This window comes from Salvelinus fontinalis, chromosome 38 (assembly GCF_029448725.1).
Source record: "Salvelinus fontinalis isolate EN_2023a chromosome 38, ASM2944872v1, whole genome shotgun sequence".
NCBI classification, from domain to species: Eukaryota; Metazoa; Chordata; class Actinopteri; order Salmoniformes; family Salmonidae; genus Salvelinus; species Salvelinus fontinalis.
In genome coordinates, this window is record NC_074702.1 from 35747069 (window position 1) to 35765184 (window position 18116).

An 18116-nucleotide genomic window follows, 5' to 3' on the forward strand; every position below is an offset into this window, starting at 1 on the left:
CTGCCCCTGAACAAGGCAGTTAACCCACTGTTCCTAGGCCGTCATTTAAAATAAGAATTTGTTCTTAACTGACTTGCCTAGTTAAATAAAGGTAAAACATATATTTTTTTTATTATAAATAACTAAATTCCCAACCTGGTCCCATTCCATCATGGCCATCTAATCACCTCCCTCATTCCTAATTGGCATAATATAACTCACCTCTCCACCTGATTGTGGTGAGCGTTCTGGCACAAAAATGGTCGCCATGCATCACCCAGGTGGGTGCTGCACATTGGTGGTGGATGAGATGAGTTTGACCTTTACTATATAAAGCGCTTTGAGTAACCGTAGAAACGCGCTATATAAATCCACTGAATTATTATTATGTTTGTTACAATTATCACAGGACAAAAAAAATGCTACTGAATGTTGTGTACATTTGTTGAATAGCATCCAAGCTTGCCTCCCATTGGATAGAATTAGAACAATTGGTCATGGATTTTAGTGATGTCAGTAGGTACTGCTTTTTTACCGTGGCAATTAATGAGATTGGGCAATGCATTTTGTCATTGGACTGGGCATCAGCGTGTTGAAACAGCTAGCAAACTGAGGCTACTCGGGCACACCGACGACTAAGGAACGTGAATACTTCTTTACATTGGAAAGGGGATCAGGTATATTCGATTTGTGTATCTTTATCAGCATTCGGTAGCCCATCCCAGGTTAGCTGGTTATCTACGGGTTACATTCATCATAGCTAGCTAAAATACCGTAGCTACCTAGCTAGCTTCTAAGCTAACGTTAACTAGCTAGTTAGCTACCGTCTGATCATGTGAACACACCTGTCCGTTGTATCATTAGCGTTCGTGACAGCTTGTACAGTCTACTACACACCAACGTTAATAGCAGAGATGGTCTATATTGTAGCGGGCTTTGACGTTAGATATGGGGATAGTGACACCAATAATATACCGGTAACTCATGCCAGAACAGTTTGATAGCATAGTTAGCTAACGTTACAGACTGAGGAAGTTAGTTAGCTCTTTAGCTTGCAAACTTGGCTAGCTTCTGTAACGTTCGCTAATTTAGCAAGTTATTGATGATAAATACTTATTTCTTACTTCTGAGATAAAAGAACCAGCCAGTCAGCATCTTGAGACAGTCCTGTCTAAAACGTATCCCAACCATTGAGGTGTAAAATAACGGTCCCAACCTATAGTGTGCAACTGCAGCCCGCGTTAAGGGGGCGTTCCTGCATATGGGCATTACTGAATCTGTAGGAACGCCCCCTCGAGCATCCCATTGGGTTCCTTCTAGAACCCCCCAAAAGGTAAATGAAAGTATTATACGTTTTTTGTCTCCTGTGTACCGGGCAGGTGTTCTGCGACACCGGTAGGCAGTGTCCTTCGCTCCTGCCTGCCCTCATCATTAACAGAACTACCGGAAAACAATGCCTGACAGGCGGGGGCGAAGGACAGTCCACTGGTTGCCCCCCACTAGTGCGGGAGGCTGGGGCAACACAGTGTGCTAGTTAGCACATGGTGTTGCCCCACCTCCTGTGTACTCCGAGAGAACCGTGCTCGACAGGCTCCTGCATGCTCTGTACCGGAGCATCCAAGTTTATAATTTTAAAAGGCTAATTGATCGTTAGAAAACCCTTTTGCAATTATGTTAGCACAGCTGAAAACTGTTCTGATTAAAGAAGCAATAAAACTGTCCTTCTTTAGACTAGTTGGGTATTTGGAGCATCAGCATGTGTGGGTTCGATTACAGACTCAAAATGGCCAGACACAAATAACTTTCATCTGAAACTCGTCAGTCTATTCTTGTTCTGAGAAATGAAGGATATTCGCTGTGTACTACTCCCTTCACAGAACAGCGCAAACAGCGCAGTGCTTATGGTCGTTGTCCTGTTGGAAGGTGAACCTTCGCCCCAGTCTGAGGTCCTGAGCGCTCTGGAGCAGCTTTTCATCAAGGATCTCTCTGTACTTTGCTCCGTTCATCTTTGCCTCGATCCTGACTCATGCCTAACAACACGGTTGTGCTACGTGTATTTTAGCCTGTATTGTCCATAATGCACATCTATCTTTCTAGGCCTACACTAGTCTTTCATCTCACAGCTGCTGAAACTCCTACAGGACAGCTGGTTCACCCATGTTCACGCAGTGGCTGAGTTCTTGTGTTTTCAAGACTTGATTGCGTGGATGGAGTTTCCTTCCTCCAATCTGAGGAACTTTCTCCTACAGCTCAATGGGGTGACTCAGTACTTTAGCCTAATTGCAGGTGTACATTTATGGTAATAGGTCTGATTACAGCAGCAGCTCGGCGTATCTATTCGGCAGCATCCCAGCTGAACGTGCATCATTCAACTTTACCCAACTAGCTACTAATGCCCTTATTGTATTTGTACTGCTGACATTTGAAATATAAAATGGGCCTAAACTGTCATAATACTAGCCTTTATCGGCCTATCCAGAGTCCGTAACATTAAAATGTTTATTGGTTATAACGGCATTATTGACTATGGGTTAACATACTAACACTCATGCTGTCTGTCTGACTCTGTCTGTCTGTCCCCTCTACAGATGAATGAGTCACTCCATGGGGCTCTAGAGAGGAACGTTGTCCACCTCCGCCGGCCCCCGTCTCCCTCACCCTGTTCAGCCTCCCCTCTACAGACATCATCAAATGAGCTCTATCTGAATGCCACTTTCTATGGGTTTGGATTCAGTGCAGCAACCAGCAGTGAAGAGAGCCAATCTCTTACAAAGCCGCATTTTGCCACGGAACCTTATGAATTGCTGTCAAAAGTGCCTCGAAAGAACTAAAGAAAACCAGGATTTGTCCCTTCATATATAGTGCTGCTGTTTTGATAGTAGTCCTCTGATTGACCATAAAGGGAAGGACAGTTGCATCAGAGCGGACAGGACCGTAAACTACATTAAGGCTTCAGGGGACAGTCATAACTTCTCTCTCCATACGAGCCGACGACCATGGTCCCCCAGAAGGCTGACTTGACTGTTTTGCCATGTCAGGATGTGGTGGCGATGCCAGTGAAGAAGCAGAGCAGTGAGAGGGATGAGGAGAGTCCTGATGGGTCTCTGGGTGAGGGTGCTGGTGGGGAACGTATTCCCCTGCGCAAGTGGGTCATGCATGGTGCTGTCATGTTCGGACGAGAGTTCTGCTACGCCATGGAGACAGCCCTGGTTACACCAGTCTTACTGCAAATAGGTCGGTACCAATGGAGACAGTCCTGGTCACACCAGTCTTACTGCAAATAGGTTGGTACCAATGGAGACAGTCCTGGTCACACCAGTCTTACTGCAAATAGGTCGGTACCAATGGAGACAGTCCTGGTCACACCAGTCTTACTGCAAATAGGTCGGTACCAATGGAGATGGTCCTGGTCACACTAGTCTTACTGCAAATAGGTCGGTACCAATGGAGATGGTCCTGGTCACACTAGTCTTACTGCAAATAGGTCGGTACCAATGGAGGGTGTTGGTTGACAAAAAAATGGTAGTGGAGTTACAACTAAGGCATTTCATATGTGTATTTTACCCTTTTGGATAATTGTTTGCCAAATGGTTACCAAAGATTGGTCCCGACCCAGTCTCTGTTCGGTTTCCTCCATCATAAGGACTGGGAGTTATGTGGTGTTAGTTAACTATCTGCACACTGTGCACAGGCAGCATAACAGACCGGGGCGGTTACTAGGTTTGCCACCAATGCAGAATGGAACAATGTCTTCCACAGAGCTTTGTAGGTATGGTGAGAATGTGCGAGTCTGCACATTTCAGTCAACCTGTTTTCCCGCCGGGAACAATTTTGTCGTAAATGGATTTGCCAAACTCTCCATCTGTGTGATGTAACTCCTATGTACAGTTTAGGGTACATGGATAGAGGGTCTCTAGGTGTATCTTTATCTACACAGCATGCTGCACATTTCTTTCAATGTATGAGGAACATTGTAGGCAGACATTGTCACACAGCAAAGGGTTAGCTACAAATGAGCTAGTATTGGATAACACAGGCTTATCTAAATCTGCCCCTTCAGGACTGTCATAACAGAAGCAAACATGTGAGTGCACATAATGTTTTGAAATAGTGGTGAAGTAAAAGTTTGTTTTTGTAACCCTTTAAACTTGTGCCCGTATACTGGTTGAAAATGGCAGATTTGGGCACTAATAAGCGCCTACAATTGGAACGCAGTGGCTGTACTCTAACATGTCAGAGTTCTGGCTCTGCATTGGTTTTGACCCACCAGTCGTTCTGAACTTGAGCACCCATCACTACTCCTAATTGGTCAACTTTTGCAAATTCTTTGTTGTCTGGGTGAGGGATATGCTGCAAATGAAGATGACTCGATGTATTTGAAAGATGAGACGTTGAGGATTATACTAAATACCGCTTTGATGTCATACAAGCCAGCCAAACGCCTGTGAGTCCAAATGTGCACTTCACATCTCCATATCATAAACCTCATGTCATGTACAGTATCAACGTTTGTGATCACTATGTGTGATGTACAGTTACAAGGTGACGTGGTCAGACCCTGGTGGTTCTGAACAGAAGGAGTCTGTTTATTGTGCGGAACAAGCACCTGAATGCACTTAGGACTTCTTTCTACACACCTAAATGACTATGTTCCTCTGTATTGCCTTGTGAAAGCCTAGCGCTGTAAGATCCTGTTTGATAACTTAGTCATGATGGCAATAGAACAAGCTTTAAAATCATGCCCGCCTGACCCATATTGCGGTTTATAATGGACCGTTTTTTGGATTGTGTAAATAACAACAGTAATTGTGTGATGTCGGTGGATGCCGGGTTGTGTCCCAAACTAAACAACTACAAGTGTGCTTGCTTTAGTTCCACAACGGCACAGCTAGGAGAGTTCAAGACTCTTCTTTGAGTCATAAAAGTACATTGAAATGTCTTAGGAACTGTGCTCACTTTGGAGAGGTTTGTGTCCACTAGGAGACACCAGTTAGACCCTTATGTTGCACCCACCCCACAATGTCCAGGAATATTATTATGTTACTGAATGTATCCAGAGTATATTTCGTTATCAACAACTGTGACGAAAAAGTAGAGTAAATCTAAAATCAACAGTGGAATGGTTGAATTCAGTCTTGTGCCAGCTGAACTGTTGTGTACTCACCTTTTGGTCTACTAATTTTCTACAAACTCGTGATCTATAAACTCTTCCCTTTCAGTTGCTACAATAGTTATGCATATGCTTTTCATATTTTTTCTGTAAGAAACATTTCAATTTAGCCCTATCCATATAGGCCAATTCCCACCAGTGTAGAGGGTTAAGTCTTGGTGACATTTCCCACTATTCCCTTGAGTATAACCTAGTCCCAGTCATTCATTACGGCCCCTAATGTATAGTCTATGTTTAACTACTATTCCTTGGTATTTCTGAGAAGGATGATCTGACTTGATGCCAGCTTCTCATATCTTGTTGATTTTCTGAGAGGGTTATAAAAATCTGTCCAGAAGCCAGTGACATTTCAATAACCATTTTAGTGCTCAGACTGAGCAACAGACTAGGTCACATTCAGGGCATTCCACTCCATAAACCAACAGGCTACTCTTTTAACCCTTTCTGAACACATTCTAACGTGCACTACCTGGCATTTGAAAGAGGATGGAAAGCTGCCATTTATTGTGTTTCCAGTTTCACTGTCTGTTCTGTTGTTGCCATAGCTACGTGAGGCCTATATCATTGTAGCGTTCCTACAGAGAGAAGTATCACAGAGATGAAGATTGTCAGTTTGTTTCCATAGTTCTTGCAGCAAGTTGTGTCTTGCGTGAGGGCTCTTATCTAGGTTAATGAACAACCGGCTTGTAGAAACACATCCACTTCTTTTCCTTTTATCTCTAACACACATTCTAGTGGGAGATGTACAGTGACTGTTGATTAATGTGTAGGACTACTGAAGTAGAGCATCAGCAGTATAAAGCTCAGTAAAACAGCCTAGTTCCAAGCCAAGGTCTACAGTACATCAGAGTGGAGCGTGGTACATTGAGATGGTTCCAGCCACCCACAAACCTCCTTTCACCTCACCTGACACAGCCAGATTTGATCTATGCCTCACCAAACCTGCTAGTGACTATGGAATGACTAGAATGTGATTCAGCGTTGTTGACTAAAAGCTGTGGTTCTGTAAAGAACGCCCTTTAGGCTGCGGGCAAAAGATGTTGTAATAGTTGAACTTTTGACAAACTAATATTTGATGAATGCTAATACGATTCAATCTGTGATCAGTCTCTCTGTGGCCAAAGACTTAAGCATGTTGATTGAAGTTGTTTTTCTGTTGTTTTTCTCAGGACTTCCAAAGCAGTACTACAGCCTGACATGGTTTCTAAGTCCCATCCTGGGCCTCATCCTCACCCCTCTCATTGGCTCAGCCAGCGACCGCTGCACCCTGAAATGGGGCCGCAGGAGACCCTTCATCCTGGCACTCTGTGTGGGGGTGTTACTGGGCGTTTCTCTATTTCTCAATGGGTCCCTCCTAGGTGAGCCTAGTACCCATTGGTACTTAGTACCTCCCTCAAAACTGTCTGAGTTCCAAATGGAACCCTATTCCTTATAAAGTTCACTACTTTAGACCAGAGCCATAGAGTCCTGTGGGCTGTGGTCAAAAGTAGTGCACTATAAAGGGAATGGGCACTATTTAATCATCATGTATTGGAAATCTGAAACTCCCTTAGAAGCTCATGTTTTCTGTATTGTAAAATGATTCTTTAATGAAAGCGCTATGCTAAATAAATAGAATGCATTATTCTGTGTGCTCTAGGATTAGCCCTTGGGGACGTTCCCAGCAGGCAGCCCATTGGGATAGTGCTGACCGTGCTGGGTGTGGTTCTACTGGACTTCAGTGCAGACGCCTCAGATGGGCCTATCAGAGCCTACCTGTTGGATGTAGCCGACACAGAGGAGCAGGACATGGCCCTCAACATACATGCCTTCTCTGCAGGTACACTATGCTGCCGTAGTTGTATTGGCTCCTTCTCAATAGTCTGTCCTTGATTCCTTGTGTCCTCTCCTCCTCACCTCCTCAAACATTCGGGAGGGAAGCAAGAAGAGAATTTAAAAACCCTACAATTACATTTCCTCTCCTCATATCCTGTCCTCTTTCTGCACTTCATCTGATGTTAGGAGGAGGCAGGGAGAGGACAGGAGGAGAGGACACTAAGACACTTGATCTCTATGTAACTGGGGGGGTGAATGCCAAATCCACTCTAACAGTTATTATTGCTCAATGTTACGTTAAGAGAGCTATCAGTCATGTCTTGATTCAGTTTTAATGTGATTTCATGTTGAAGCCGGTGTGTATGATTGGTGGAGCTACATGTTTGGAATGTGAGGTCACATGGCGCCCCCTCTAAACAAATACAATCTTTACTTTTATTGGTCACGGTTGCTCACGTGATGATTCCCTGAGGGGAATAAACAAAAACATAAGGAAACTCCTTTATCATCGGTATTTTGAGCACCGAACAACTCATAAAATGGCTAACTCTAACATTGTTTTGACATTGTGTATTTGGCAGGGCTGGGAGGAGCGGTTGGCTACGTGCTGGGTGGCTTGGACTGGACCAGCACCATCCTGGGCACGGCCTTCAAGTCCCAGGAGCAGATCCTGTTTGTGTTTGCTGCCGTCATCTTCACCATATCTGTGATTCTACACATGTTCAGTATCAAGGAGGAGAGTTTTGAGGCTCGTGGTGACACTCCGGGAGAGGGAGACTCCGATAGCCTGTCCTCCTCAGGGAAACTGAAGGGGGGCTTGGCGGGGCCTCGTAGTATACCTCAGCTGGATGTTATAGGAGAGGAGGACACCCAGTCAGAGAGAGAGCTCTTCATCAATGTGGACAGGGTGAGGAGTAAGAGCGACTCGGTGCTGGCCATGCCTGACGCCACCATCGAGCTGGACTCAGACCTGGACCAGGACGGTCATTTCCTGGCAGACATTGAGCCCTCCATCTTTCAGGACTACCCCCAAGATTTCTACCCTGGCACCCCTCAGAGACACTACAGTGGATGGGGCATCCAGGACCAGGAAGTCCCCCAGCCCGAGGCTCAGGCAGACCGCCAGCTGCCCCTCTTCCACCAGGACCCCTCCCCCTACTACAGCAGGGAGCACATGTTGCTCAACAACCAGACCAACCAGGGAGCCAAGTGCCTCAACGGGGCCTCAGTGGTCCCGGCCGTCCCCTCCAACCACACGGCCCACGGGGCCAACAGCCAGGGCCGTATGCCAGGCCTGAGGCCGTCCAACACCAGCGCCACTGCCGGGGCACGCCGCTTCCCCCACACCTTCTACCGCCAGCCGTCATTTACATTCTCTTACTATGGCCGTGTGGGTTCAGCACGATACCGCCACCGCAGAAACACCATGGGCAATCCGGCCGGCGCCAACCTCCGCATCAAGACCTCGCAGAGCATGAACGACATCTACGAGCACATGCAGCGGCGGCAGCAGAGGAGGGAGCTCCAGCAGAGCAGCACCACACTGTCCAGCAGTGACTCTGAGAGTGACGACGGGGACGAGGAGGGCAGCACGGTCAAGCTGCTGTGGCTGTCCATGCTGAAGATGCCCCCCCAGCTGCTGAGGCTCTGCGTCTGTCATCTCCTCACCTGGTTCTCCATCATCGCTGAGGCAGTCTTCTACACAGACTTCATGGGACAGGTCATCTATGATGGAGAACCCACAGTAAGAACCTGTCCAGTCCTCCATTGTAATTCATTGTTTATTGTAGTTCATTATAGTTTGTAGTTTATTTCAGTAAGAGAATGAGAACTCTTCTTTTATTTGTCCATCTTTCCTCAATAATCTACTGTTCCTGTTTTCCTTCTCTTACTACTCTTCTTTCATATTCTCTGTCCCCCCTCTGCAGGACAGGGAACCCTCTGAGAATCACTAGGTCTCTGTTTCTCCTCTGCAGGACAGGGAACCCTCTGAGAATCACTAGGTCTCTGTCCCCTCTCTGCAGGACAGGGAACCCTCTGAGAATCACTAGGTCTCTGTCCCCCCTCTGCAGGACAGGGAACCCTCTGAGAATCACTAGGTCTCTGTTTCTCCTCTGCAGGACAGGGAACCCTCTGAGAATCACTAGGTCTCTGTTTCTCCTCTGTAGGACGGGGAACCCTCTGAGAATCACTAGGTCTTTGTCCCCTCTCTGCAGGACAGGGAACCCTCTGAGAATCACTAGGTCTTTGTCCCCCCTCTGCAGGACAGGGAACCCTCTGAGAATCACTAGGTCTTTGTCCCCTCTCTGCAGGACAGGGAACCCTCTGAGAATCACTAGGTCTTTGTCCCCCCTCTGCAGGACAGGGAACCCTCTGAGAATCACTAGGTCTTTGTCCCCCCTCTGCAGGACAGGGAACCCTCTGAGAATCACTAGGTCTCTGTCCCCCCTCTGCAGGACAGGGAACCCTCTGAGAATCACTAGGTCTTTGTCCCCCCTCTGCAGGACAGGGAACCCTCTGAGAATCACTAGGTCTTTGTCCCCTCTCTGCAGGACAGGGAACCCTCTGAGAATCACTAGGTCTCTGTTTCTCCTCTGCAGGACAGGGAACCCTCTGAGAATCACTAGGTCTCTGTTTCTCCTCTGTAGGACGGGGAACCCTCTGAGAATCACTAGGTCTCTGTCCCCTCTCTGCAGGACGGGGAACCCTCTGAGAATCACTAGGTCTCTGTTTCTCCTCTGCAGGACAGGGAACCCTCTGAGAATCACTAGGTCTCTGTTTCTCCTCTGCAGGACGAGGAACCCTCTGAGAATCACTAGGTCTACTGATAAGGGCTCAAGTTATTTTAAATGCCAATGTAATGTTTTTAATGGGACAAAATGTTAAATCTGATAATATGCACAATTCTGTGGTGCAAATTGCTTTAGGAGTTTCTGGACTTTCTGTACTTCTGTCTTCTCTATCTAGGCTCCTGCTAACTCCACTGAACTGCAGCACTACCATAAAGGAGTCCAGATGGGCTGCTGGGGACTGGTTGTCTATGCTGCTACCGCTGCAGTCTGCTCAGGTAGGTCCTACTCCTTAGAGAAATACAGTGTGGACAGCAACGTGGACAGTGTGGACAGCAACGTGGACAGCAACGTGTACAGTGTGGACAGCAACGTGTACAGTGTGGACAGCAACGTGTACAGTGTGGACAGCAACGTGTACAGTGTGGACAGCAACGTGTACAGTGTGGACAGCAACGTGTACACAGTGTGGACAGCAACGTGTGGACAGCAACGTGTACAGCAACGTGTGGACAGCAACGTGTACACAGTGTGGACAGCAACGTGTGGACAGCAACGTGTACACAGTGTGGACAGCAACGTGTGGACAGCAACGTGTACACAGTGTGGACAGCAACGTGTACACAGTGTGGACAGCAACGTGTACACAGTGTGGACAGCAACGTGTACACAGTGTGGACAGCAACGTGTACACAGTGTGGACAGCAACGTGTACACAGTGTGGACAGCAACGTGTACACAGTGTGGACAGCAACGTGTACACAGTGTGGACAGCAACGTGTACACAGTGTGGACAGCAACGTGTACACAGTGTGGACAGCAACGTGTACACAGTGTGGACAGCAACGTGTACACAGTGTGGACAGCAACGTGTACACAGTGTGGACAGCAACGTGTACACAGTGTGGACAGCAACGTGTACACAGTGTGGACAGCAACGTGTACACAGTGTGGACAGCAACGTGTACACAGTGTGGACAGCAACGTGTACACAGTGTGGACAGCAACGTGTACACAGTGTGGACAGCAACGTGTACACAGTGTGGACAGCAACGTGTACACAGTGTGGACAGCAACGTGTACACAGTGTGGACAGCAACGTGTACACAGTGTGGACAGCAACGTGTACACAGTGTGGACAGCAACGTGTACACAGTGTGGACAGCAACGTGTACACAGTGTGGACAGCAACGTGTACACAGTGTGGACAGCAACGTGTACACAGTGTGGACAGCAACGTGTACACAGTGTGGACAGCAACGTGTACACAGTGTGGACAGCAACGTGTACACAGTGTGGACAGCAACGTGTACACAGTGTGGACAGCAACGTGTACACAGTGTGGACAGCAACGTGTACACAGTGTGGACAGCAACGTGTACACAGTGTGGACAGCAACGTGTACACAGTGTGGACAGCAACGTGTACACAGTGTGGACAGCAACGTGTACACAGTGTGGACAGCAACGTGTACACAGTGTGGACAGCAACGTGTACACAGTGTGGACAGCAACGTGTACACAGTGTGGACAGCAACGTGTACACAGTGTGGACAGCAACGTGTACACAGTGTGGACAGCAACGTGTACACAGTGTGGACAGCAACGTGTACACAGTGTGGACAGCAACGTGTACACAGTGTGGACAGCAACGTGTACACAGTGTGGACAGCAACGTGTACACAGTGTGGACAGCAACGTGTACACAGTGTGGACAGCAACGTGTACACAGTGTGGACAGCAACGTGTACACAGTGTGGACAGCAACGTGTACACAGTGTGGACAGCAACGTGTACACAGTGTGGACAGCAACGTGTACACAGTGTGGACAGCAACGTGTACACAGTGTGGACAGCAACGTGTACACAGTGTGGACAGCAACGTGTACACAGTGTGGACAGCAACGTGTACACAGTGTGGACAGCAACGTGTACACAGTGTGGACAGCAACGTGTACACAGTGTGGACAGCAACGTGTACACAGTGTGGACAGCAACGTGTACACAGTGTGGACAGCAACGTGTACACAGTGTGGACAGCAACGTGTACACAGTGTGGACAGCAACGTGTACACAGTGTGGACAGCAACGTGTACACAGTGTGGACAGCAACGTGTACACAGTGTGGACAGCAACGTGTACACAGTGTGGACAGCAACGTGTACACAGTGTGGACAGCAACGTGTACACAGTGTGGACAGCAACGTGTACACAGTGTGGACAGCAACGTGTACACAGTGTGGACAGCAACGTGTACACAGTGTGGACAGCAACGTGTACACAGTGTGGACAGCAACGTGTAGACAGCAACGTGTGGACAGCAACGTGTGGACAGCAACGTGTGGACAGCAACGTGTGGACAGCAACGTGTGGACAGCAACGTGTGGACAGCAACGTGTGGACAGCAACGTGTGTGGACAGCAACGTGTGTGGACAGCAACGTGTGTGGACAGCAACGTGTGTGGACAGCAACGTGTGTGGACAGCAACGTGTGTACACAGTGTGGACAGCAACGTGTGTACACAGTGTGGACAGCAACGTGTGTACACAGTGTGGACAGCAACGTGTGTACACAGTGTGGACAGCAACGTGTGTACACAGTGTGGACAGCAACGTGTGGACAGCAACGTGTGGACAGTGTGGACAGCAACGTGTGGACAGTGTGGACAGTGTGGACAGCAACGTGTGTACACAGTGTGGACAGCAACGTGTACACAGTGTGGACAGCAACGTGTGGACAGCAACGTGTGGACAGCAACGTGTGGACAGCAACGTGTGGACAGCAACGTGGACAGCAACGTGTGGACAGCAACGTGGACAGCAACGTGTACACAGTGTGGACAGCAACGTGTACACAGTGTGGACAGCAACGTGTACACAGTGTGGACAGCAACGTGTACACAGTGTGGGCAGCAACGTGTACACAGTGTGGACAGCAACGTGTGGACAGCAACGTGTGGACAGTGTGGACAGCAACGTGTACACAGTGTGGACAGCAACGTGTGTACACAGTGTGGACAGCAACGTGTGTACACAGTGTGGACAGCAACGTGTGTACACAGTGTGGACAGCAACGTGTGTACACAGTGTGGACAGCAACGTGTGTACACAGTGTGGACAGCAACGTGTGTACACAGTGTGGACAGCAACGTGTGTACACAGTGTGGACAGCAACGTGTGTACACAGTGTGGACAGCAACGTGTGTACACAGTGTGGACAGCAACGTGTGTACACAGTGTGGACAGCAACGTGTGTACACAGTGTGGACAGCAACGTGTGTACACAGTGTGGACAGCAACGTGTGGACAGCAACGTGTGGACAGCAACGTGTGGACAGCAACGTGTGGACAGCAACGTGTGGACAGCAACGTGTGGACAGCAACGTGTGGACAAGCAACGTGTACACAGTGTGGACAGCAACGTGTGGACAGCAACGTGTGGACAAGCAACGTGTACACAGTGTGGACAGCAACGTGTGGACAGCAACGTGTGTACACAGTGTGGACAGCAACGTGTGTACACAGTGTGGACAGCAACGTGTGGACAGCAACGTGTGTGGACAGCAACGTGTACACAGTGTGGACAGCAACGTGTGGACAGCAACGTGTGGACAGCAACGTGTGGACAGCAACGTGTGGACAAGCAACGTGTACACAGTGTGGACAGCAACGTGTGGACAGCAACGTGTGGACAAGCAACGTGTACACAGTGTGGACAGCAACGTGTGGACAGCAACGTGTGGACAAGCAACGTGTACACAGTGTGGACAGCAACGTGTGGACAGCAACGTGTGTACACAGTGTGGACAGCAACGTGTGTACACAGTGTGGACAGCAACGTGTGGACAGCAACGTGTGTGGACAGCAACGTGTACACAGTGTGGACAGCAACGTGTACACAGTGTGGACAGCAACGTGTACACAGTGTGGACAGCAACGTGTACACAGTGTGGACAGCAACGTGTGGACAGCAACGTGTGGACAGCAACGTGTACACAGTGTGGACAGCAACGTGTGGACAGTGTGGACAGCAACGTGTACACAGTGTGGACAGCAACGTGTACACAGTGTGGACAGCAACGTGTACACAGTGTGGACAGCAACGTGTACACAGTGTGGACAGCAACGTGTATATCAAAGAGTGAGGACTTGACTCACAACCAGTATAGTGAGTACTAAGTACATGCTAGTTAATGCAACTCATTTGTGCCAACTCAATAATGTTGCGTATGTTGTATTTGTTGACAGCTGTGCTCCAGAAGTACCTGGACAACTACGACCTGAGCATTAAGGTCATCTACATCCTGGGTACTCTGAGCTTCTCTCTGGGAACCGCCGTCATGGCCATCTACCCTAACGTCTACGTTGCCATGGTGATGATCAGCACCATGGGCATCATCTCCATGAGTATCTCCTACTGCCCCTACGCTCTGCTGGGCCAGTACCACGAGAACAAGCAGGTGAGGATCACTGTGGAATGCCATAGATCACTATACACTGAGTGCACAAAACATTAGGAACAACTTCCTAATATTGAGTTGCACCCCCCCACACACACTATACACTGAGTGCACAAAACATTAGGAACACCTTCCTAATATTGAGTTGCAGCCCCCCCCCCCCACCCTTTGCCCTCAGAACAACCTCAATATGTGGGGCTATGGACTTTGCAAGGGGTCAAGTGTTCCACGGGGATGCTGGCACATGTTGACTCCCATGTTTCCCACAGTTGTAAAATTAGCTGGATGTACACTTTCAAACTGGTCATATTGTTAATAAAAATGACTTTATATGGATATGATGTTGCTCATTCTAGGCCAATGTGATGATAATTGAGTTAGGCTATTACCTAGTTCCAATCTTTGGACTGATGTGAGAGATTAGTAAAAAGAAATCCCACTGTCTTTACCGCAGTACATCCACCACAGTCCGGGGAAGTCGCGACGAGGCTTCGGCATTGACTGTGCCATACTGTCGTGCCAGGTGTATATTGCCCAGATCCTGGTGGCGTCTGCGCTGAGCACGGTGGTGGACGTGGTGGGCAGCGTGCGGGTCATCCCAATGATGGCCTCTGGAGGCTCCTTCCTGGGCTTCCTCACCGCCACCTTCCTGGTCATCTACCCAGACTCCTCCACTCCCACCACTACGCAGGACCAGGAGGGGTATGGAGAGGATGGGGCTCCGGCCCTGGTGGCCCCAGAAGCAGGCCCTAGTGGTAGCAGTATGCAGGAGCCAGTAGTCCTTCTCAAAACGTCACCTAAGGGCAGCAGCAGCACGACAAACTATGAGTCCACTATTTAACAAAGAAGAAGAGGGGCAAGGACAAAATACTGCATCTCAATAGTCATAAAGTGGCTTCCTCTCTTTGTCTCCTTTAATCTGCACAGATATCTAGTGGAGAAAGACAGTGACCAAACCTTAACACTCACTAGTCACATGAGTTCCAGTGGGATGGACTGTTCCAATATACACGTTGTGCATTTCTTGACATATGGCTGTTTTTCTTTTCCTCGTGGGGTTCTAATGTTTGTGGTCTCACTGACATGCGTCCCAAATAGCACCCTACTCCCTTTTATAGTGCACGTTTTACCTGGGTCCATAAGGCTCTGGTCAAATGAAGTGCACTAAATAGGGAATAGGGTGCCATTTGGGACTCATTCACAGTTTGAAAGGCCTGCAGGAAGCAATATCAGACTCCGTATCCACCTCATACACAGGATCTAATGCTGGACTCTCTTCTTTACTCATGGGATCTAATGCTGGACTCTCTTCTTTACTCATGGGATCTAATGCTGGACTCTCTTTTTTTACTCATGGGATCTAATGCTGGACTCTCTTTTTTTACTCATGGGATCTAATGCTGGGCTCTCTTATTTACTCATGGGATCTAATGCTGGACTCTCTTCTTTACTCATGGGATCTAATACGGGACTCTTTTTTTTACTCATGGGATCTAATGCTGGGCTCTCTTTTTTTACTCATGGTATCTAATGCTGGGCTCTCTTTTTTTACTCATGGGATCTAATGCTGGGCTCTCTTTTTTTACTCATGGGATCTAATGCTGGGCTCTCTTATTTACTCATGGGATCTAATGCTGGACTCTCTTCTTTACTCATGGGATCTAATGCGGGACTCTCTTTCTTAAACGTGATTTGGACTTTTTCTGTAGATGGTTGTTTAGACTGCACGTGAATATTTTCAATCCATTTCTAAATTGAGAACATGTTTTATTGATATTATTTTGTGATTGTACAAAATGGTTTGAGTGACCGATCAACTTTTTTAGAGCAAACTTAGTTTCCCCACAGACGGAATGCTATAGGAGTCCCTATGTTACTGTGACCTCACTAAAGATGCTGCAGCCACAGAAGATCCAGTTCAGAACAGTATAGGAGTCTCTCTTACTATGACCTCATTAAAGATGCTGCAGCCACAGAGGATCCAGTTCAGAACAGTATAGGAGTCTCTCTTACTATGACCTCACTAAAGATGCTGCAGCCACAGAGGATCCAGTTCAGAACAGTATAGGAGTCTCTGTTACTATGACCTCATTAAAGATGCTGCAGCCACAGAGGATCCAGTTCAGAACAGTATAGGAGTCCCTATGTTACTGTGACCTCACTAAAGATGCTGCAGCCACAGAGGATCCAATTCAGAACAGTATAGGAGTCTCTGTTACTATGACCTCACTAAAGATGCTGCAGCCACAGAGGATCCAGTTCAGGAGTCTCTCTTACTATGACCTCACTAAAGATGCTGCAGCCACAGAGGTTCCAGTTCAAAACAATATAGGAGTCTCTCTTACTATGACCTCACTAAAGATGCTGCAGCCACAGAGGATCCAGTTCAAAACAATATAGGAGTCTCTGTTACTGTGACCTCACTAAAGATGCTGCAGCCACAGAGGTTCCAGTTCAAAACAGTATAGGAGTCTCTCTTACTATGACCGCACTAAAGATGCTGCAGCCACAGAGGATCCAGTTCAAAACAATATAGGAGTCTCTCTTACTATGACCTCACTAAAGATGCTGCAGCCACAGAGGTTCCAGTTCAAAACAGTATAGGAGTCTCTCTTACTATGACCTCACTAAAGATGCTGCAGCCACAGAGGATCCAGTTCAAAACAATATAGGAGTCTCTGTTACTGTGACCTCACTAAAGATGCTGCAGCCACAGAGGATCCAGTTCAGAACAATATAGGAGTCGGTCTCTTACTGTGACCTCACTAAAGATGCTGCAGCCACAGAGGTTCCAGTTCAAAACAGTATAGGAGTCTCTCTTACTATGACCGCACTAAAGATGCTGCAGCCACAGAGGATCCAGTTCAAAACAATATAGGAGTCTCTCTTACTATGACCTCATTAAAGATGCTGCAGCCACAGAGGATCCAGTTCAGAGCAGTATAGGAGTCTCTGTTACTATGACCTCATTAAAGATGCTGCAGCCACAGAGGATCCAGTTCAGAACAGTATAGGAGTCTCTCTTACTGTGACCTCACTAAAGATGCTGCAGCCACAGAGGATCCAATTCAGAACAGTATAGGAGTCTCTGTTACTATGACCTCATTAAAGATGCTGCAGCCACAGAGGATCCAGTTCAAAACAATATAGGAGTCTCTCTTACTGTGACCTCACTAAAGATGCTGCAGCCACAGAGGATCCAGTTCAGAACAATATAGGAGTCGGTCTCTTACTGTGACCTCAGTATGCCACAGAGGATCCAGTTCAGGGTCAGTCAGTTACATTCCCTGTTATAAACACCCTTCACTAACTCTCTTTCTTCTGTCTATTGACATGTATATCATGAAAACACTCAGGGCTATTATACAGCACAGACAATATGATGTCCAGGTTACACCAAAAGTCCAAAGAACCATTCAGGACATTCCTTTTTGTAGGTCTTATTTGCCATTTACTAGGTTGAGTGGCCTATAGCCTACTGTTTACATGACAGAGTTGGAGAAACGTTATCAGCCTTAAGATAATCAAATCCTGAAGTGATGATGCTTACATTCTAACACATATCAATATTTTGAAAAGGGAAAATGTTGTAAACCTCGATTATAGTATGCTGCATGGAAGAATACTACATTTCATACTACAACTAGTCATTAAAAATGGTCTATGATCATAAGATGCCTTTGGGCCCATCCAGCATTGAAGAAACCCTACACTGTACTGTGCTACAGTGAGTAGCCCTCTGTTCTGAACCATCTGTTCCACAGGGTAACGTATAAGAAAGGATATTGCTCTGTATGTTTTTACATTTAACAACTGCAAAGCTGCACAATAAACTTTAAGAACTTTAAGAGAGGACAGTGTGTGTGTCATTATTTATCTGGCAGAACATTCATGCAAATCGGTT

General features: G+C 47.4%; 1 protein-coding gene across 3 annotated transcripts; it reads left to right on the forward strand.

Moving 5' to 3' along the window:
* Nucleotides 1-301: 301 nt before the first annotated feature.
* slc45a4b (solute carrier family 45 member 4b) lies at nt 302-18065 on the forward strand. Of its 3 annotated transcripts, XM_055903955.1 has the most exons (8): nt 302-656; nt 2568-3213; nt 6319-6507; nt 6789-6968; nt 7546-8708; nt 9932-10031; nt 14001-14212; nt 14667-18065. In XM_055903955.1, the coding sequence occupies exons 2-8, from the start codon at nt 2976-2978 to the stop codon at nt 15051-15053; spliced, it is 2469 nt and encodes an 822-aa protein (XP_055759930.1). In that variant the 5' UTR covers nt 302-656; nt 2568-2975; the 3' UTR covers nt 15054-18065. The 3 variants fall into 3 exon arrangements, with proteins under 3 accessions (XP_055759930.1, XP_055759932.1, XP_055759931.1); XM_055903957.1 differs by lacking the exons at nt 302-656; nt 2568-3213 and adding an exon at nt 3220-3363; XM_055903956.1 differs by lacking the exons at nt 302-656; nt 2568-3213 and adding an exon at nt 3370-3463.
* Nucleotides 18066-18116: the final 51 nt, after the last annotated feature.

Excerpts from the sequence above, each read along its gene's own strand:
- slc45a4b (XM_055903955.1), top strand. The coding sequence starts at position 2,976 with ATGGTCCCCCAGAAGGCTGACTTGACTGTTTTGCCATGTCAGGATGTG. Across the intron at positions 6,508-6,788 it reads TCTCAATGGGTCCCTCCTAG|GATTAGCCCTTGGGGACGTT; the intron begins GTGAGCCTAGTA and ends TGTGTGCTCTAG. Across the intron at positions 6,969-7,545 it reads CATACATGCCTTCTCTGCAG|GGCTGGGAGGAGCGGTTGGC; the intron begins GTACACTATGCT and ends TGTATTTGGCAG.